This window comes from Hevea brasiliensis, chromosome 4 (genome assembly GCF_030052815.1).
Source record: "Hevea brasiliensis isolate MT/VB/25A 57/8 chromosome 4, ASM3005281v1, whole genome shotgun sequence".
Lineage (NCBI taxonomy): Eukaryota > Viridiplantae > Streptophyta > Magnoliopsida > Malpighiales > Euphorbiaceae > Hevea > Hevea brasiliensis.
In genome coordinates, this window is record NC_079496.1 from 14615291 (window position 1) to 14637768 (window position 22478).

General features: G+C 33.9%; 2 protein-coding genes and 1 non-coding gene across 3 annotated transcripts; all 3 read right to left on the reverse strand.

Annotated features, from left to right (window-relative positions):
• Positions 1-5062: 5062 nt before the first annotated feature.
• Positions 5063-8062, reverse strand: LOC110645764 (alpha-copaene synthase). Its single transcript, XM_021799008.2, has 7 exons — positions 7716-8062; positions 7157-7424; positions 6691-7063; positions 6360-6578; positions 6151-6289; positions 5627-5875; positions 5063-5547 (listed from the first exon to the last, which is right to left on the reverse strand). The coding sequence occupies exons 1-7, from the start codon at positions 7824-7826 to the stop codon at positions 5257-5259; spliced, it is 1650 nt and encodes a 549-aa protein (XP_021654700.2). The 5' UTR covers positions 7827-8062; the 3' UTR covers positions 5063-5256.
• Positions 8063-14489: 6427 nt separating this feature from the next.
• Positions 14490-16184, reverse strand: LOC110645153 (premnaspirodiene oxygenase-like). The gene is made up of 2 exons (XM_058146410.1): positions 15254-16184; positions 14490-15159 (listed from the first exon to the last, which is right to left on the reverse strand). The coding sequence occupies exons 1-2, from the start codon at positions 16157-16159 to the stop codon at positions 14545-14547; spliced, it is 1521 nt and encodes a 506-aa protein (XP_058002393.1). The 5' UTR covers positions 16160-16184; the 3' UTR covers positions 14490-14544.
• A 3646-nt stretch (positions 16185-19830) lies between these two features.
• Positions 19831-19937, reverse strand: LOC131179558 (small nucleolar RNA R71). Its single transcript, XR_009148449.1, has one exon. It is a non-coding gene; the product is annotated as a small nucleolar RNA R71 (small nucleolar RNA).
• Between the last annotated feature and the right edge of the window lie 2541 nt (positions 19938-22478).

A 22478-nucleotide genomic window follows, 5' to 3' on the forward strand; every position in this document is an offset into this window, starting at 1 on the left:
GGAGACCTCTCTTTTTCACTTGCGACTCTCCTTTGCGCTTTCGCCTCCAGCCATTCCTGCACGGAAAAACAAGTTAGTGAGATCACCTGAGTCAGGAGGCTAAAGGTTTAGATTATACCGATCCCGGGTCTGAGGTCAGAGAGCTATAGTTCATAATCTTCATTGGCGATCACCCTCGTAAGCCACCATCTCAGTTCGGCCATTACGACATATGAGCAAGAATACTTTTGGGTGGCCGCCTACTCCTTCAATTCCTTTACCATGGCGTCCTCGTTTCTATTCCAAGTGACCTTTTTTGGAGCCAAGGGGACCAGGTATTGCTAGCTGCATGGGAAACCTTCGAAGCCATTCGGGATCTTGTTCCTCAATATAAAGAACTGGTTCTTCTAGTTCTTCAGTGAAGAGGAGAGATCGGTAAAAAGCCCACAGTGCGGCTTGGCTTGGAAGAACCAGTACTCGTCATCCTTCTGGCGAGAAAGTCTATGCAACTCAGCAAAACCTTCGCTGTAGGCTCGAGCTTCTTGGCCCGGCATAAGCCTCTAAAAGCCACCAGAATCCGCCAAGAGTTCGGATGCACTTGGGCTACACAATCATGGTGGAACTTCAGAACGGCCTTAAATAAGTCGTCAAGCAGGAACCAAAGCCCGGCTTTTAATTGCTCTTCATACACCATGATCGCGTCATTTTCTTCAAAAAAGTGATCGGCTCAGAGATCGCCATGGCATCTGATAAGCTCGTAAGAGTCAGTCCGAAAGTTGTACTCTTGACTAATGGACTGCAGATCGGTTTCCTGGAGAATCGATGGCAACTCATCCACGGGAAGATTTTCTTTCCCCGAAGTAGAGGCCTGTTTGGATTGAGCCACCCGACCGCAAGCTGGGATGGAGGTTGCAGAAGGTCCAGGTCGCCCACTTGGCCTAATTATCTCAACTTCGTCCGATGTCCATGAGATGTGAACAGAAGGCGGACTAGCAGCTCTCTGACCCTTGGCGCCACTCATTTTCACAGAAAACGAAAGAAATTAACTGAGAAAAGAATCAAAGACCTTACCGGAATGTGATCGGTGCCGGGAAACTTGAGAACACGAGAGGAAACGTTGAGAGTGCTAAGGAAAGTTTTGAAAATGACATGAGGAAATGACTGACTCACTTCACCCCTATTTATACTAGTCTGGGCATTAAATGCTCACGAAGTCCCAAGCGACGCATCGGTCAGTGGAATCGGTTTGCTTCCTCAACACGTCGCAAGAAGATTCTAAAAACATAATAAAAATTCAAACAAATGAGATCGACTTACTAAAGTCAATTTTCAAACTCAAGGATCGGCAAATAGCGACCAGATTGGATGCACTTATCAGAGATCGGAAAATAAATAGTGCGATAATGAAACAAGATGTTTAAATAAAATTTCATTTCATTTCAAAAGATCGGATTACATCAGTTGGGTGATCTCAAAAGATCGGATTACTTCAGTTGGGCGATCTCTAAAGATCAGCACTACATCTCACCTAGTAACGGCCTATGTCAAAGCCTAGTCTTGTGGCTAAATCAAAAAATGTGTTTGATCAGAAAGCTGGCCACAAGTATTGGATAGATGTGCAGCTCAAATAGGGTGACTATGACTCTCATGATAGTGAGTAGAGTCATCGTCGATGTCATCGACCAGAACCGAGCTGCAGTCGGGATGCCCTATGTGGTGAGGGGCCAAATGAACTTCAAAAGGTAGTCATCGACATTAAGATTGAAATTAACAGTCCTCCCGCCCGAGATCGGTTCACCGATTATCGCGGTAGACCGATTCTAGATCGGCACGATCGTCACTTTCGATCTTGATTGGTAAATTAGCCCGGTTCCCTCACTATCATCGGATGTTGTCCTCATGGTTCTTCGATCACCGGGATCATAAATTTTCAGGTGAAGGGCAAAGAAAATAGTCAGAAAAAGATCAAAAGTAGTCACCATAGTCAGAATTGTTACTGGAGAAGCTAGAACGGGAGAAATGGAGAAATGAAAGGAGGAGAAGTGAAGTGTGAAGGAACTTTCTAGCTGGTGCATATATATAGGGCCTGAGCATTTATTGCATACAGAAACCGAAGCGGATGCATCGGTAACCGAAGAATTAATTGCTTTGACTAAGGTAGGTCAGATAAAGAGGAAAAATCTAGAATGGGAGAGATCGGGAAGCGATGAGGGTACCCGATATGAGAAAGATCGGAAAAGGAGAGGATCATAATAGAGAGATCGGAAGGAATAGAGATCAGAAAGCACGAAGAGGATAAAATGACTTCCAATCGACTCTCTTCATAATCAGTGCTGAGTTAGTTAAAGTGTTGCAGGTGGATCAAATCTTCACTACACGCCTCATCTGCAGAAAAGCCCACCAAGCTGACAGTCGCCAAAACAGTTACGACAGTCCCGTACATCTCAATCTCCACCATTGATCATACTTGTAAGGATGAACCCGGAGCCCTTGGATCAAAAAGCAGACGACAGGTTCGGCTCTTTTCACTCCTAGCCCTCGGATCCATCTTGTAAGGCAAGACCCTGAGCCGTTGGATTAAGAAGAGAAAGGACGGATATTCTGAATAGGATCCCAGCCGTCCATTTTGATTCTCTTTAATTCTCAGATATCAGATTATGTCCTTTTGAATCCAAACCTTCCGTCTCCCCAGGAGAGATCCTGACTCTTTATTAGGAGCACCCGTTCCCTATAAATACTTGCATGCAATACTGTAGAAGGGACGGACGAAAAAAGGTGGTGGTGATTATAGTGGAAAGACTCTGAAATTTAATTCAGTCTTGCTACTTTGTCATTTTAAGCTTTCAAGAAACTTTAGAAACCAGTTTTCTTAAGTATTTTCATTGAAGGAGTTCTGAACCCTGAAATCTCCATTTTCAATGCCTGTTCATTGCTCCGAATGGCCATTTTCTTTACTCAGTTTCATTCCCACCTCCCCGATATCGGTATATTATTCTCCTCATTCAACTTCATTCTGACCTGGTTCCTGCTACGTCGGGTAAGTTTTAGTCTTTTGGCCGTCGGTTTCCATCTCCACAAGGCTTGTGGATACCAGAGTCAGCTCAATAGCCTCAACCTCCCACAGGTAAGTGTCTAGACTGTCATTTTGCCGAATGCTCGTGTTTCATTTTATCTGTTTTTATTCTTGAAATTTCCATTATGTTCAATCACATTAAAAATCCCAACGTAGATTATTTAGGCCGATGGTTATTTCCTAAGTCTACTTCTTTTTTTCACTCGTAAACTTTATTTAATTCTTCTTAGTTTTCATTTCCTTCGAAAGTAGGTGTCCTGGTTGTGGGCAACTCGTAGGTAACTTAAAAGATATTGGTAGAAGTATCTTAACGTGAAAGTTTTTTTTTTCGAACAAATAAAAATAATAAAAGGTCAAATAGTAAGTCAGAGGAATAAGTTACAAGGTCAGGCTACGAAATGAGCCCAGGAGATAACATAATAGAGTGGAATCGAGATAAGATCGGGTCCCAGACTAATAACCAAAAGAGATCGGATATCGCCAGCCAAAGAGTTCTGACAAGGCGATCGCTTAGGAGATCGGCGAAAAGTTCGGTCTTGTATCCACCCTCTAGTTATAAGGCATTAGTGGGTTAAGAAAAGCTTTGTATGGGTTTCTGGCACCTTCAGGTGCCAGAATCCTTAGTTCAAGGTCCTTACGATATGCGATCATAACAAACACTCTAAGAGATCGGGGGAGAGTTTTTACCCGATTCTCATTTAAATAAAACATGGAGATCGGAGGAGAGTTCTTATCCGAGATCCTTCACTTAAAATTTTAAACTAAACACTTTAAGAGATCGGGTCTGATTCTCATTTAAATAAAAACATGGAGATCGGAGGAGAGTTTTTATCCAAGATCCTTCACTTAAAATTTTAAACTAAACACTTTAAGAGATCGGGGAAGAGTTCTTACCTGATTCTCATTTAAATAAAACATGGAGATCAGAGGAGAGTTCTTATCCGAGATCCTTCGCTCAAAATTTTAAACCGAAGACTTTAAGAGATCGGGGGAGAGTTCTTACCTGATTCTCATTTAAATAAAAATACGGAGATCGGAGGAGAGTTCTTATTTGAGAGCCTCCACTAAAAAAACTTTAAACCAAATACTTTAAGAGATCGGGGGAGAGTTCTTACTCGATTCTCAGCCAAAATCTTAATAAAATATGTGGAGATCAGAGGAGAGTTCTTATTCGAAATCTCCCTCCCGCTTAAAACTCTAAAAACGTACCTAGAGATCGATAGAAACTTCTTATCCGAGCTCTCTTAACAAAATAACACGACTCCAATACACAAGATAACTTTACTCGATACCTATTCACTAAAGGGCCATCTCGTGAACTCGTGTTTTTGGGCAATCAAAAATAAGTGAAATATCAAATATTCCTTTATGTCGCACAAAGGATTAACATCATCACTATCCCGACCCTCTAATTATCTTTTTAACTTATGAAAAGCATAACATTAAATCTGATTACCCTCGTTGAGGGACGAGGTGGGGTGCCTAACACCTTCCCCACCCGTTTACGGACCCCGAACCTAGAATCTCTGTTTTCGAAGTGGTTGCTTTTTAATTTACCTTCACAAATGGTTTTTTTTAATTTCTCTCAAAATTAAAGTGGCGACTCCTCACTTTTCCCACTTCGGTGAAGAGCTTCATCGAGGCAACCGCAAATTACCTTGCGACGGTGAGAAAAATAATTAGTAGTTGTAATTATTTTTTCTTAATAGTGAATTTGTTAGTGCAGTATGCTTACGGAGAACTACGTTAAATTTTGTGTTCTTTATTTTGTGTGAGTGTGATTTACATAACAGAGACAATACTCTATTCACATTATATTACTTGTGCGATTCTATATATTTAGGGATATGTATTAATATACAATATGCCAAAAAAGAGGCAAAATTTATAATATTTATATTGGTAAGTAATGCAAGGCGTTGCCCTCCACCTCCCCAAAGTTAATGGAGGGCTATGAACATAGGCTTATCGGCTCATGCCATGTGCTACTACCACGAATTTCACAAAATATTTTCAAATCAAAATATAATTTAAATTCATGAAAACATATTTATAATTCAAGTCACATCGGAGGTGCTTACATCTAAATCATTTTATTTGAGACACATAAGGAAACACAACATAGATCATACAGTGTTTTAAGCAGTGTAACCCTATTGTTGAAAAGCTCAAGCAATTAAGCAGGGAATTACACACACACAATGTCAAACGAGAACAGGGTCCTTGAGCAATGAGGCAACGTGGTCTTTCAAAATGTGAGAATTTGTGTATCCATCGTCATCCTTGTATATAATATCAATGCAGCGTGCAAGATTCAGAACACGCTCTAGCAGAGGCATTGGAGCTGGAGTTGGCTTGAGGCACTCTTCGTTTATATCTTTCCAGGCATTTGCAATCTGCTTTCGGAACAATTTCAATACCTCTTCCTCTGAAACACCATGTTCCTTCATGTAGCATTCAACTCCAGAAGCTACATGCTCTCTCTTTTGCTCAAACTACAAAAATACAGAAATATATGTTATATATTGCCTAAAACCATGATATAATTCAGAACTATGCTCATTTTTATATTACCTCGTGGGATACAATGTCGTCCATGAGTCTGCAGACGATTGATGAAGCTCTAAGAATCTTAGGGTCACTGGACACCCACTCAAAGGCATCCTTTGTTGCTATAGCCCCCATGCCAAAGAAGGAAGTTGTTGCAAGCATCGGATAACAACTAGTTACAAGTGAAACTTTCATATATTCCTCCATAGTTGGGATGTAGCCTTCGTCGCGCCACTTGGCTTCGGCCAAGTAATTTCGCATTACTCTCTTCATCTGGGGCACACACAAAACTTTAAGTTCAATTGCAAAGGCTCTTGAAATTTCGCATTAATTAATCCCTTGCTGTAATTATTCGAAATGGATTTTTCTTGTCTAGTCATCCAACACATATGTTGGGATCCACATAGTAAATGCATAGTTTCCACATATTGGGTCCATGATGGATCAGATTTAGGCAAGAATTTTCCATTTGAAATAATGGAATGAATTGATGCGTGACCTCAAGTTTTTAGGAATGCAGAACTAAAAATCAACTTTGTATGACTTACAGCCTCTTTCAAATAATCCAGGCAATATGACTTTCCTTCTTTAGCGAGATGCTCTTCAATTTCAATGTACACATCTATTAGTGCACAATAGGTGATTTTCATGTAATCTGGAAGTGAATCTTTGGCCTTAATGTCCCACCTGAAAATTAAATCAACTTATGACAGCTAGGTTTGATTGATAATTAACAGCAAGAAATTTCATTAATTACCTTTCGATTGCTTCTGTTAAAAGCTCCAGTTCCTCACATGTAGCATAGTTATCGTAAGTGTCATCTAACAAGGATGTAGTGGCTATGACTTTTGTCATTATACTTCTTCCAATGGAATATTCAGGTTCATAGTATAAGCCCATCATCCAAAAATAGCATTCCACGACTCTGTCTCTTGCGTAAGGCATATTTCTTTCTACGTCCAAACTTTTCCACCACCTGAACCACAAGTTGGCTGCAAAAGTTAAATCCTTCCCAAAATCCAATTGTACCGCTTTGTTATTGATTAGTGAAGGGAATTGAATTGATCAGTGAAGGAAATTGAACTTACTCTGTGATGCCATTTAGTTCCTTCTGATGCAGTTCCTGTAACCTGTTGAAATCTAACTTGGCAAACTGTAATAATGTTGTGTTGCGTGATTTATCCCTTGTGTAGGCATCGATATAGTGCCTTGCCTCTAACCTGGGCAGGCATTTGCGGATGGGCCGGTTCAGGGCATGGCTCACTTGTTCTGCGAGGTCAGGGCTTAGTTTAGGTAATATTAACTCGAAGTTTGTGGTGGTGAAAACGATGGCTTCATCCAATATATCCTCTCCTCGTATGCCCAGATGTGCAGCCTCATATAAACTTAGCATACCATCCACATCTTCAATCAAAGACTCCTTGAACTTCCCTTCACTATCTTTGAATTTTTCAAATTTATCTGCATCAGAAGGGAAACTGCTTTGATCATTACCTTCACTTGATGTATGTTCTTCCAAGTTCCAAGTAATTATGGCTTAAAGAATGGACTTACCAGAGGAAGCTTTGAATCCATTTTGTCTGAGTAATCGAAATCGAAGAGCAACAGTGTAGAGGTCGTTCTGATTGTAATTGCTGTCATGATATAGTTTTTTCAATGCATCTTCTATCTCACTATTGAAATGGTAACCAACGCCTAAGCGTTGCACTCCATCAATCAAACTCAGTTTTTGGTCAGGCTGATCGGTGCCACTCTCAATGAGCATTCTTCTCACTTCTTGTTTTAATGCTTCAAATCGTTCTTCACTTGAACTATCAATCGTCTGCTCAAGAAAATCACAGAAATAAACAATATTTGTTGTTATGGAACATGCTAAATTTTGAATATATGTATATAGGAGGAGTAAAGGGTGTTAAATTTTAAGACAATTTCCAAATTGAGAGGTACACTTATTAGTTTGTTAGTACTTCTAGTCAACTGAATTAATTTTGAGTTATATTAAAAAGCTAAGTTTACAGCAACCTATGTAAAGAAAACTTGTACGCATAAAAAACAATCACATATACAAAAGAGAATCAGTAAAAGAGATATATAGATAGAAGATGTACTTGACCTTAGAGTCGGAAACATATGAGAGGAAATGATCCCCCCATATTGTTGGATGATAATCAGAAGAGGGACGTTTAATACCAAAACTAGGGACTGCTGAAACTTGAGTAGACATTGCTTTTTGCTTTCTCCACTTGGTTGTGAGATAATTATATATATTAACTACTCCGCTGGTGCTAGTGATACTCAAAAGAGCTCTAGCGCCTTGCTATTTATAGGGCTAATGTACTATCCCCATGGATTTTGGTTAATCTACCGAATAGATATATTATAATATAATATCATCATGGAAAATGTTACGTGCAAAACTATTGCAGTGTTGGGGAAGCAATGGCCCCAACAAGGCACAATCACCCTTGGAAGATAGCGAGTGCATACGATGCATTAGGCCAATTATTTATAATATTTAATACTGATTACTAACTTGTTTTAAACGTGGATGCAGTTGTCTAAGGAAAAAATTAACATGGATACAGTTGAACGTACGAGGGATTTGATTGAAATATAATGTTGTTGGCTATGTTTTGATACTAATTATCACCAACCTTCACGGACAAAAAATTGAGAATTCCTTTTTTTTTTTTTAAGGTAAAAAGAAAAATAATTCACCAATAAATAAAACATGATAAACATTGATGCAGTTGATGATATAATTTTAATTAATAATATTACAGTCGCTTTTAGAATTATAAAATATAAATATGAGTATGATTAAAATTAATTATAAAAAAAAATCTGAGAACTGCAATATCTGCACTTGTAAAAAAATGTCAAATCATGTTTCTTTTCTCTGAGGAAAGATCGAGTATTGCAGGAAGCTACAATGCAATCATATTCGATGATAGGGGGTTCAATTAGGGTTTGCATCTATCTATACATATGTTTACTTTCTAGAAATTTGCTTATTGAAAATCACGTTTACTTGAAAATTATTTATTAAGAAATCGTATTTTATTATTTTTTTTAAAAAAAGAGAAAAAGGATATTATAAAAAAGAGTTTATTAGGATGCGTATTCTTAATTTCTTGTGATAGACATTAAATCTTAAAATTAGCAGCTTAATTAATTAATTAATTAACAATAAACTATTAAGAGGGAGATTGAATGACTGACGAAACAAAATTAACCACAAATAAAAGGAGAACTGTGGGAGAGAGAGAGAAAGAAGGGGGAAGGGTGAACTGGCGGGTGCTAACATATATAAAGAAATATTTTAATCTGATACATTAAAAATTTAAAAAATATATATATATATATATATATATACATTAAAAATTTAAAAAATATATATATATATATATATATATATATATATATATATATTTCATGACATGTGTATTGCATCATGTATATTGTTTTAAAATTATGATGAATTAATGGTAATGTTCTGTAAGTACACGGATCATATTATATAGTGTAAAAAGATATTATTTTAAATAAAAATCGTGTTAAGTACTAAATTATTATAATTTGAATTATCCAAATGATTGAATTTAAATTTAATCTAAAATAAAATTAAGTCTAAAGGGCAAATATTCTAGAACTAAATAAATTTCTCAAACACAATAGGATTATCAACCAATTAATAAAAGCTTCTAGAGTTGGGATTCACAATGTTAACCAATTACGGCTTGCAACCTATCCCACTCAATATTTGGGATTTTGAGGGAGGGGGGGGGGGGGGGGGGGGGGGTGGTGGGGGGCTGTTCTTCAAAATTTGACCACCTGTGGTATGCTTCTGGGACCATGACAAGTTGTGGTTTCTCCTATGAGAGCTTTCAAGGCTTGTAACTTCAACCATGGCCTTCCCATGGTATGATGGCCTTTACCACACCCCAGCCACAGACTCTTTTGCCCAAACTTTAAGTGCACCGTTCTTCTACTATAGCCTAGTTGTGGCAAAGCTCTCATCACCACACCGGGGTTATGATTTCTGTGAAATCTAGGTGTCTTTTTCTTCATTTGATAATAACCCAACCATGGTGCCTTTGTTCTTGCCACAACTTGGGTGTGGTATTTGCTACTAAAAGTCATTCTCGTTTGTATTTTTCTAATTGTATTATTTTTCTATATGTATTACTAAGTCAAGTGACTTATAAAATATGACATATATCAAATAATAATTTTTTAAATTAATGTCATATGAGAGTTTTTAAGTTTATTGCCAAATATTTTAATATTGTAAATCAATTTTCAAGGCTTGTTTGATAACATTATTATTATTATTTTTTATTTTCAGAAATCTAACCACTGTTTTAATTTATTATTGTTCTTCTCAAAAAAAAAAAATTTGTTTGTTATACTGAAAAATTAAAACTGCCATTCTTTTGATCTCCTTAAACAAATTCATTAAAAATGCCTTAACATTCTTAAAAAATAAAAATTCATATAGAATAAACAGAACCCTAAAAAAATATCATCATTTTAAAATATGAATCGTATAAATTCATAAAAGTTGTATAATCTCTCTTTGATTTTCTCTAAGAAAATCCATTTGACTAATCAATTTTGTGCAACTCTTTAACTTTCACATGAAATTTCGATTCAAAATTCATGAAAATCATATAAAATCAGATATGCAAGTTTAATTGATCGGGAGTGATGAACGAGAAGTCAAAATCATAGTGAGGAAGAGATGAAGGAAAACATGAAGAGTAAGAGAATAAATAGAGAAAAATTGGAACTCTCGCGAAGCATAAACTATTTGTTCATTGATTGGGAGTGATGAATAATGATTAGTGAAGTCAACATCATAGTGAGGAAGTGATTGGAAAATGAAAAAGAAAGAAAGGATGCAAAGGAAAATATAAAGAGTAAGAAAGAAAATAAATAGAGAAAAATGAAACTCTCTAAGAAAGTATAAATTAAAAAATAAAACAAAGAATTCACTAAATCAACACTTAAGCTGATTCACTAAATATATTAAAAAAATAAATATTTATCAACGAAATTAATATAAATAATAAAAAAATTTTATATTTCTTAAATAAGTTTTTCCCTAACGCAAGCAGTTGTTAGAAGGTACTTGCAAAATAAAAAAATAGTTCCATCAAATTTTAAATTAAAAGCGGGCCACCACTAGGGTACGTGGCCACCCCTAGAGTGGGACGGGCGGCTGTTGGCCTGTTCCTATCAACTGTCTAATTTGAAACAGACATTGTACTCATGAGAAGAAGACAATGTCAATTTTAACGTTGATTTCCTAAAAAAAAAAAAAAAAAGCTACTAATTTTATATTAATTGATAATTAAGATTTCATATTTCGAGAATCAATAATTAAGATCCAATAATTAAGATTATAATTGTAATTTCAATTTATTTTTAATGCATCTCGAAACTTGTAATTTTTTTATTTTCGATAATGCCCTTATTTAATCTTATCAATTTGATCTATTTGGTATTACTTATTCTAATTAAAAGTATCTCATCATTTAAATAAATAACACATAAATATATTTAAATGAAAGTAAAATTTTAAAAAAATATAAAAAAATAAATAAAAATTAAAATTTTATTAAACAATTAAAATAATAAGAAAATTCTAAATATCCAACCTCCACCCTTTTCATCCCCTAAAGTTAATTATAATATCACCGCCATTAATTTTAATAATTTAAAATATATTAAAATAAAATTTTATTTTTTTATTTATTTGTCTTTTTAATAAACTTTCACTTCCAATAAATTATTATTTAATTTATTAAAATTAATGAAATTCTTTAATTAAATTTGATAAATTATTAATGTGTTAGAATAGCTATTTCTTTTAATTAGTTGCTAATTAATATTAAAATTAAGAATAATTAAATTGCAAAAAGGCCAAAAAAATCAAATTAAAAAAAATTAAACGACGGTAAAAAGAGAAACAAAAACAGCATAAAGAGAGGCAGCTTTATTCTCCATTGAAAACAAATCCAACGATGGAGAACGTGCAGAACCCACGTTTCACGTGGAGACTGCATATTGGCCACGTAAGAGTCAAATTAGGACTGCTGCAATAGTTCTCTCCAAATCTCCTTTGCCTTTTTACTAATTGGAAAATAGTTTTTTATTTTTTAGAAAATTTCAATTTTATTTTTTTTATAAAAGATAAAGAAAATTATAAAAAACGTGTTGAATTATAAACAATAAAAAATATTTACTAATTAAGAAAATATAAAAATTATTGATATCTTTTATTACTTAAAAAATATATAATTATTAAAAACGTGTTGAATTGTAAACAATAAAAAATATTTACTAATTAAAAAAAATAAAAATTATTGGTATCTTCTATCACTTAAAAAAATAAATTATTATAAAACATATTTAAAAGCTTATTTCATCATTAAATTTTTAATATATATTATTTATTTATTTTAATTATATTAATATAATTTATTATTTAATACGTGTCATTGCAAGTATTTGAGTTATATCAAATAATGTGTAGAATATCATTTTTATAAGAAAAAATTGTGGTAAATACTAAATTATAATCATTTTGATTATTTAAACTAATAAAAATTTATATGATAGCAAAAGTAATTTAAATGCAACAATTTTAAATGGAAGCAAATAAAATTGGAATTGGGCAAGCTAAATATAGACTCAAGCTAAGCAAATTTAACTCACCAGCAGTCTTCAAGTTCTTGCAAAGCATAAGGCTTATAAGTTGTGCAAAAGAGTAGTGTAGTTGCATAATTTGTCTTTACAGAAGAAAAACACCACTTTTTTTTTTTTTTATTGAAACAAAATCTTTATCACTTGTGTATAAAGGTAAATAGAATAATAATTGTAAAATTTTGAAATTTTTTTTACAAAGTGAGCAAATCTAAATAATTACAGAATGTCAATAATTTTTAAAAATAATTTTGAAAATTTCTATATTAAAAAGAGGATTAGAGACGATTTTAATAAGAGACGATTTTAATATCATTGAAATAAAATTCACCAGTAATATTTTACTTACTTATTAATGATCTTAATACGCATAGTAAAAATTTAGGTATCTATTATAATGAGAAATGGCAACAGAGTATAAATTGCTTCCGCAAATCTCTGTCTCATAAGAAATTGTAATTGGAGTGGAGATTTCTCCGTTGAGAAGTGAGCAGGGTAGGTTTTTCTATGGGAATTTTCCTTTTTATTTTATTTAATTATCATTTAATAAAACTTTATTTATTAAAAAATAAATTATAAATTACAAATATAAGTTTTAAATATAATTTTAATAATATAAATATATTTTTTAAAAAATTATAATATTTAAATATATAAAATAAATTATTTTTAATAAAAAATAATAATATATTATTATCGAGGCGTGCAATGAAGATTTGATAGCAAAAAGACATTATCGTCTTTATCTCGCACAATATTAAGATCATAACTAAAAAAAAATAATCGAATGCAGAATAGATGGAATTGAGTTTGGAAAAAATTGTTATCCTTAATTATTATCCCGTATAACATAATTGGTTTAACTTGATATAATGATGGACTATGTATTGTTTGCCAATATTAAGAGTTTTGCTTGAATGGGACGAAGGATGGAATAATTTAATGGATGGGCATTTTAAATAAATAATTAAATTACTTTATGTATCCATTAAGGACTGTGATTTTACTATGCTATTGAATTCATTTAGATATTTTTGTAAGGATTCAAAGTTTAATTCTTAAATAGAGAGAGTTAGGTGAAGACTTAAAAATTACAATAGTATGAGTGTTTTACTTGTTCTTACAGAGTTACGTGAACCTAATTCTTTCTACTAAGAAGTAACAAATAGTCTTACAGTGAAAAACACAGCTAAAATTTAGGTCAGCTGTTGAATTGTTTGTATTTTATATATTAAATTATTTAAAAAGTACAATAAATTTATATTGTTAGGAGAATTTTCGATATAGGTAGAGCTATATTGGGAAGTCTATCTGGTTTCAGATTATGCCTATATTCTATACAAGGGGATAAGCGTCACATTTACTGTTAAACCTTTTTTTTTAATTTTTAAATAAAAATGAAAAGTATTTCTGCTCGTTTATATAATTTATGTATTTAAAATAAAAATTTTATTTCTTGAAATAATTGAAAGTGTAAAATGAATCTTAGGATATATTTAACGTAAAAGTTATAATATAATTATAATTACGTTATATATTTAATTATGTTGTTTAGTAATATAAAGATATTTGATATTTGATGTGAGGATGACAATTATATAATATATTAATTATATTTGAAAATAATATATTTATCATTATATATAGAAAAAGATATAATTATAATTATTAATTTAAAATTTTTTTATTTATTCATTAACACTACCATTATCATTACTATCTAGTCACACTGTTACCTTTACCACTATCCTCACCTTACTGCCACCGCTACAATTATTACCATCATGTCACCATCACCACTACTACTGCATTACCATTGCCATTGCTACCACTACCATCCTGTTATCGCTACCATCACCACCATTATCATGTCACCGTCGTCACTACTTGATCACTTCTACTATCATTACCATTGTCATCGTTACCCTCATTTTTCTTTTATAAGCTGATTTTACTTATAAAAAATTAAAAACAAGAAGAGCTAAGCATGGAACTTCTCGTTTTAAACCCCGATAAATAAATCTCCCTAAAAGTCTCAATCTAGAGGAGAGTATGCTAAAAAGAAAAGAATAGAAAAAGCAAGGAACAAAACATTAAACCAATAGCAGTTATCAGCAAAAGCTTAAAAAAAAAAAAAAAAAAAAAGACTAAGGCCAAACGATTAGTAACTCGGTCAATAGCCAAAACAAAAATTCCAATAGCAATATGTTTATTTTATTAACTTAATTAAACTAGCAAGGATGATACGGAATTGGAATCAAGCATAGCCCAATTTTTCTCCTAGCTGTAACACCATAACTTTCAGACATGTCTAGATGATGTGGTCCCATTGCATTGGGAAGTTTCCAATCAAAATGGTATAACAAATTTGCAAGTGAAAGCTCAAGAACAGCCATACCATATGCTATACCAGGACATATCCTCCTTCCTGCACCGAATGGAATAAATTCAAAGTCCTTCCCCTTGAAATCAATTGAATTATCTATAAACCTCTCTGGATAGAATCTCTCTGCATCAATCCAACAATTTGGATCCCTTCCAATAGCCCAGGCATTGACAATGACTTTGGTGTTGATTGGTATTTCGTATCCACTGATCTCCACAGCCTCTCGACATTCTCTTGGAAGAAGTAAAGGAGCTGGAGGATGCAATCTCAAAGTTTCCTTGACAACTAATTTTAAGTACTTCAATTCATGAAATCTTGTTTCATCTATTTTTTCTTTTTCATTGAAGACTTGTCTTACCTCTGCTTGTGCTTTTTCCATCACTCTTGAATTTTTTATCATTTCTGACATTGCCCACTCTATTGCCGTAGAAGATGTCTCACTTCCAGCAAGGAACAGATCCTGAAATAGAGGTAATTAAATTGATTTAATAATTTGTACTATTTCACTTGCAAAACTAAAGGTTCAGATTTCCAAGTAAGGATCCAGTACTTACCAGCATGACTGCCTTGATGCTGTCAGTTGTTAAGGGGAATTCAAGGTCGCCATGATCCTGAAGATTCAAAAGAACGGTGACGATATCATCTTCTTCGCCTTTGGAATCACCTGCCTTCTTTTCTCTATGTTCACTTATTATGTTTTCAAGTATCAAGTCTGCTTCTTGATGCACCTTCTGGAGTTTAGATCTCATCCCGCTAATTCTATGAAGAAATGCCAGAGAAGGGAAGATATCTGCAACACTGAAACCTTCTAGCATCTCTAAAATTTTCTGCACAAGTGGTAGGAAAGCATCCTGATTCTGCTGCTCGCGAAGCGTGCCAAAGGCTGTCCTAAAAATGATCGTATTGGACAAAGCAAAAGCCATCCTACTGAGATTGACAGGCGAACCTTCACTGGAAGAAATGGATCTGATGAGATATGACACCTCTTCTTCCCTGATTGATCTGAATGATTGAACACGTCTAGTGCTTAATAGCTCCATTGTGCAAATCTTTCGCAGCTGCCTCCAACTATCTCCATACGGCGCAAATGCGATGTCTTTGAAATTATACATGAAAATACTTGCTGCCGGGAGAAAGGGTCTTTGAGCGAAGGTAATGTCATGAGTTTTCATCACCTCCTTGGCAGCTTCCGGTGACGAAATGACAATATTGGAAACTTGGCCTAGCTGGAGGTGCATAATAGGACCATATTTCTTGGCTAAATCTCTTAGGCGATGATGAGGTAGAGAGCCAAGCAGCTGATGCATGCTCCCTATTATAGGTAGCTTCATTGGCCCTGGGGCTAACATTGGAGAAGAGCTGTTGGGTTTTGATTTCTTCCATGTTCTCTGTACAATAAAGATGAATAATAGCAGAGGGAAGAAGACTGGGATAAAACAGAATTGTTCCAGGTTCTCCATGATGCAAATGAGTTGAACAGATACTGATTTGCCAATGCAATGAATGAAACCTGAAACTAATAAATCTCAAGCCTATTAAGCTTTTCAAGAAAAATATAGAAATAAAAAAATCTCTGCCAGGCTGTTTGGCACAGCTTGCGCATACATGCATCTGTCTATCCATTACAATACAATAAAACTACGTCGATGGAGCACTATTTTTTTTTCAATGGCGAAGAGTAGCCATTTGCTGACAATGTTCTTACGTTATTACCCTTCATATAACCAGTGTATATATATATATATATATATATATATATATATATATATATATATATATATATATATATATATATATTACGTGACTTGAATTTTTGGATATATCTTTATAAATTCAAATTGTGACCCGACTCAAAAATATTCACGCTGTGACACGATGAGGATAAAAAGTAAGGTTGTGGTGGTAGTGGAGGGCACGAGCCCAGTGTAAGAACACCCTTGGCACTGTATGGCATTTGGCTTGAACTCTTTCAAGACAAGTCAGCCAAGATAATCTCACAATAATCTATTCAACAAGATAAGTATATTAGCATGGCTTAACAAGCCAATTGAAAAAAATATCACAAGCATTGTATATGATTAAGCATCTCAACTAATAATAAATAATGAGGCAAAAATATAGCAAGAATGGGCTACTTCTTTCATTCATAAATCACAATCGATACAATTTGATTGGCTATCCTTACATCACTTGTAGGCAGGGGGAAATCTACAAAGAGTAGCGGGACAAAAACTCACCATGCCAATGGCTAGCTTTACCAGTCTCCGAACAGTAGTCAATTAATTACTTTCCCTAAAAAGCATTAGGGACACAATGAGGTGTGGCTAGAGGAGACATCACTATACTTGAGCAATCATACCCCTAAAATTAAATAAATGGAATTAAATATAAAATATCCCTTTTAGTCCCTAAAATTTACATTTTACTCCCTAAACTTCTAACCCTTTAACACTCTCCCCCACTCAAGTGATCAACGTCCTCGTTGACAGAGCTTGTGCCAACTCTTCTATGCATTGTGCATGTGGTTGTTGTAGAATATGCGATAGAATACTACCTTATTAAAAACTTTTACTAGGAAAATCCAGTGGGAAAAAATCCTTGGTAAAGGAAAAATGAGTACAATGCGCATCTACTCTGCTCATGTTGTCCAAGGTCTACTTCCTTCTCATAGCTACACTCTACTTCACTCAAACTTGCTTGGTTGTTTCTAACAACTACTATACTCATTTTATATAAACATTTTAGGGTAGTTTTGCATCAATTTTGCCCTTGTAATTAAGTACTTTTTATATTTTTAGCTTTATTTAGCTTATTTGTTATTTTTAATTACTTTACATTTGATTTTTATAATTTTAATATTTTTAATAGGTTTTGTGATAAATTGAAGGTCAATGATGCAATAAGTGGTAATTTGAAGAAATATGGAACCTTTAAATATAGAGAAGAGTTGAAGAAATCAAGCTTTAGAAAATTAAGTTTATCGAAATTTGCTTGAGAACTTGCTTAAGATGTTACTTAGGGTACGTCACACTGCTTAACCTATAACCTGGGGCAAGTCGCAAGTCAAGCGCAGCTTAATTTCAATATATTCAAATTTTCAACACCAAACTTGTCGAGATTTGCTTGAGGTCCTGTTAGAGATCTTGCTTAGTATATGCGGCAATGCTTAAAGTGCGGCTTGGGTCCAGTTGGAAGTCAAGCATAAGTGAAAAAAAAAATCTCATTTCAACACATACCTACAGAGATTTGCTGAAGGTACTGCTTACCCTCTGCAGACAGGCCATGCAGAAGCTGAAATTTGCTTAAGATGTTGCTTAGGGTAAGCAACATCATCAGTAGATAACCCAAAATGTGAAAAGCTTTGCTAACCTGAAAATTTTTGCACCTCATCTCCTATCCATTTATTAGCTCTTATCCATTTTTAGATCTACTTGAGGGCAATTTTTGGGGACCATATAAAAGCATCATTTTCTAGTTTTTGCTATAAGAAGTAAGAAGAAAAGAAAATCACAAAAATAGAAGGAAAGAAGGACGCCATTAATTCTGGACAGAGGAGCTACTACCGCCATTTTTGGAAGTTCCAAGATTCAGAGATTCTTCTACCTGAGTTTTTTTTATTTTTAGCCCTTTATCATGTTTTTCTTTACTTTTTCATCATTTACTCTTGTAAATATCAATATGAATGAGTAAAATATTTAGATTTCAGAGTTGAAAAATATGTTTTAGATTAATTTGTAGATTTGGATTGGTTTATTCCAGATTTTATATAAATATGAGTTTTGATTTTTTTTTTGTGCCTATTTTACTTGCCTAATGTTGGTACCCATTGGATATTTTCTTAATCTTTGATTGAATGACTGAAAGGTGAAAATCATTGATAGATAATCAAGGATTAGAAATTAAAATCATCTACATTTGGAAACAAACTAGGGTTTTAAGAGGATTCATTAATGGGTTATAAACTTAATGAGTTTTAAGTTAATCAAATACCATACAAAAGTAGGTTTAGTTTTCTTAAAATACGCTTTCATTTGCTTGAAAAAGATATCAAGAGATTTTAGAATCAATCACCTTCAAACTTTATTTTCTCTTAAAATTGGATGAACCAAAACAAATCCCAATTAATTTATGCATAAACCCCAATTCTTAAATCATTTTTACCATAATTAATCTTTGGTTTAAATTACCCATTATTAATTTAGTTTAATTGCGTCTATATTAGAAATTTAATTGCTTACTCTTTACTTATTTTGTTTAGATTGACCAATTTTACCTTGCTTATTTATATTTACACTTTGTTTCATTAATCATTAGCCCAAATAATCGCTTCATTTATAGTTTGGTAATCAAATGCAAATCCTCATAAGAATGATACTTAACTTATCACTTTATTACTTGATATAGCCTGTATACTTGTGGTGACAACATCAAGTTTTTGGCACCATTGTTAGAGATTTGATTTTTGTTTGATATTAAATGATTGTTTGTTTGGTTAATTTGGGTATTTTTATTTTTAATTTCTTTTATCATTTTACTTTGAGAATTTATTTATTTTGTTTTTCAGGAATTTTTATTTTATGAGAAGAATAAAAAGTGAAGAAATTAGTTTATTCTTTGATCCAGAATAGAAAAGACAGTTAAAGCCTTAAGAGTAGAAGCTAAGAGGAGAAAAACTGAATTTACAGCTCAACAACAACAACAAAGGGAAGGAGAACAAGAGCAACCACAAGAAGCAATGGCCAATAACAATAACAACAATGCCAACAACTGTTCTATGAAGGATCATGCCTATCCTAACATTAGGGATTTCATGCCTAGTATTACAAGACCAATAGTAGAAGCTAATAATTTTGAATTGAAGCCTGCACTCTGTCAGATGGTACAACAATCACAATTTGGGGGAAGTCTAAGTGAAAGTCCACATTTGCATTTGGCACACTTTCTTGAGATCAGTGATATGTTGAAGATAAATGGAGTTTTTGATGATGCAATTTAACTCAAATTGTTTCCTTTCTCTGTGAAGGACCGAGCTAGAGAGTGGCTACATTCTTTGCCACCAGATTTTATCACAATATGGGATGAACTTTCTCAAGCATTTTTTGCTCAATATTTTTCACCAAGCAAGATAGCTAAGCTAAGAAATGAGTTGACTTCTTTCAAATCTAGAGATGATGAGAACTTGTATAAAGCATGAGAGAGATACAAGGATTTGCAAAGGAGATGTCCACATAATGGGATTCCTAAGTGGATGCTTGTTCAACACTTTTACAATAGAGTTTCTCTAGCTATTTGGAGTACAATAGATGCATCTTCTGGAGGTGATCTTATGGAGAAATTTGAAGTTGAAGCATTTTCTGCTTTGAATAAAATTACTTATAACAACTACCAGTGGAGTGGTGAGAGGAATGAGATTAAGAAATCAGCCGGTATGTTTGAGCTTGATGCCATGAATATGATTAATGCTAAATTTGATGCTTTAACAAGGAATATGGATAAGCTAAGCATGAAGGTGGATTCTTCAGTTAGAGGTTCAAGTAATTTAGTAGATGTTGGAGCTACAAATGTGAATTGTGTTACTTATTTTCCTGTATTAGGTCAAGATTTTTTAAGTGAACAAGTGGATTATGTGGGGAACTACAATCAAAGATGAGGTGGTAACCCATTTTCTGTTACTTATAATCCAGTATAGAGAAACCACCCAAATTTCTCGTGGGGAGGTAAACAATGACAACACCAGAATTTTCAAAAACCTCCTATATATCAACAACATCAGAATTTTCAGTAGAATAGAGGGCCCCCTCCTGGAATTCCTAAACCTTAGAGTGCACCTGCTCCACCACAACCACAACAACCTCCACCATAATAAGCACAACCAAATAAGATAGCTAGATTGGAAGCCATGATAGAGACTCTACTAGCAAGCCATCAAAGTCAGCAAGATATGATTTCTCAACTAACATCTATAATAGATCAAATGGCAACACACAATAAGATGTTAGAGAATCAAATAGCTCAAGAGGCAAACTCTTCAAGTAAAGCATTTGGGAAGCTTCCTAGTCAACTAGAAAATTCAAGGGAGTATTACAAGGCTATCACATTGAGAAGTGGAAAATTTTTGGAGAGTGGGTATAAAAAGATTGAAGAGAAAGTAGAGGAAGAGAAAAATAGAGAAGGAGATAAAAAAAAATTGAAGTTAAGGTTAAAGAGAAAGTTGAGAAAGAAAGTTCAATGGAAGAAAAAAGAAGTAAAGAGAAGGAGATTGAAAAGGAAGAACCTAAATATGTAGCACCTAAGGCTTACATTCCACCTTTACCATTCCCACAAGGATTTCAGAAAGCTAAGTTAGATAAATAATTTGGGAAGTCTCTAGAGGTGTTAAAGTCTTTGCATGTGACTATTCCTTTCACTGATGCCTTAGCATAAATGCCTTCATATGCCAAATTTTTGAAAGAGATTCTGTTTAACAAGAAGAAGTTGGAAAAATTTGAGATAGTAGCTCTTACAAAAGAAAGTAGTGCTATCTTACAAAATAAGCTTTCACCCAAATTGAAAGATCTTGGTAGCTTTTCAATACCATATCACATTGAAGATGTCAGTATAAATAAAGCTTTATGTGACCTTGGAGCCTGTATTAGTCTAATGCCTTTGTCCATTTATGAGAAAATGAAGATTGGAAAAATGAAGCCTACCACCATTTCACTATAGTTAGTAGATAGATTTATTAAATTTTCAGTTCGAGTGATTGAGAATGTGCCTCTGAAAGTTGGGAAGTTTTTCATACCAGTGGATTTTATAGTACTGGAGATGAAAGAGGATGTGCAAATTTCCATTATTCTTGGTAGGCCTTTCCTTGCTACTGCTAGAGCTGTGATTGATGTAAAGAATGGAAGGCTTAGATTGGAAGTTGGGAAAGAAAAAATTGAGTTCAATTTATTTCAAGCAATGAAAAAGAAAGATGATTCAGATTCATGTTTGAGAGTTGATGTGGCAGATGAGTTGGTTGAAAAAGTGTTCAAAAAGCAACATCTAAAGATCCCTTAGAAGCTTATTTGGGTCAAGTCAGAAGTTAAGTATAAGTGAAAAAAAATCATTTCAACATAAACCTGTCGAGATTTGTTGAAGGTACTGCTTATCCTATGCAGATAGGCCATACAGAAGCCAAAATTTGAAAGAGATTGAGATAATTAAAAAAAAGGCCTGTGCATATGTGCAAGCTCATAGTGATTTTTTTGCTGAGCTACTAATTGCTATTCGAATGAAGACTTCGCCTGGCTTAAAAAGCTCATTCCTAGTGCTGAAGCTGAGGGTGAGAGTGAGGATGACAATGCTAGGGGCTCTATGAGCGTAAATGATAATGTACAGGTGAGTGGGGATCCACCTGCCACATGACTTGTACTTTCCTCTTTTTTTTTTTTTAATGAAATATGAGTTTTCTTTTTTGATTGAGACTGTGTATACTAACCTATTGTCTTTTATTCGGAAGATCGTTCCTTTTTGTACTAGGTCAAAAAAATCTTTAGAAGCTTGAACCTTAAGTAGGGCAAATAATTTTTATTATTAAGAGTTCAGAATTGTTGAATGGGATTTTGTCAAGAACTGTGCCTTCGGTAGGATCTGTGCCTCGTATGAGGTCTCTGCACCTTGGATGAGATCTTTGTGCCTCAGATGATGTCTTTTTACTTCGGATGTTATATTTGTGCCTCATATGAGATCTGTGTGCCTCAGATGAGGTCTGTGTACCTCGGATGAGGTTTGTGCCTTAGATGAGATTTTTGTACC

Coding starts and splice junctions, on each gene's coding strand:
- LOC110645764 (XM_021799008.2), bottom strand. CDS start 7,826: ATGTCTACTCAAGTTTCAGCAGTCCCTAGTTTTGGTATTAAACGTCCC. Junction 7,064..7,156: donor TGGATTCAAAGCTTCCTCTG/GTAAGTCCATTC, acceptor CTTCTGATGCAG/ATAAATTTGAAAAATTCAAA. Junction 6,290..6,359: donor TTAACAGAAGCAATCGAAAG/GTAATTAATGAA, acceptor TTTAATTTTCAG/GTGGGACATTAAGGCCAAAG.
- LOC110645153 (XM_058146410.1), bottom strand. CDS start 16,159: ATGGAGAACCTGGAACAATTCTGTTTTATCCCAGTCTTCTTCCCTCTG. Junction 15,160..15,253: donor GCATCAAGGCAGTCATGCTG/GTAAGTACTGGA, acceptor CCTCTATTTCAG/GATCTGTTCCTTGCTGGAAG.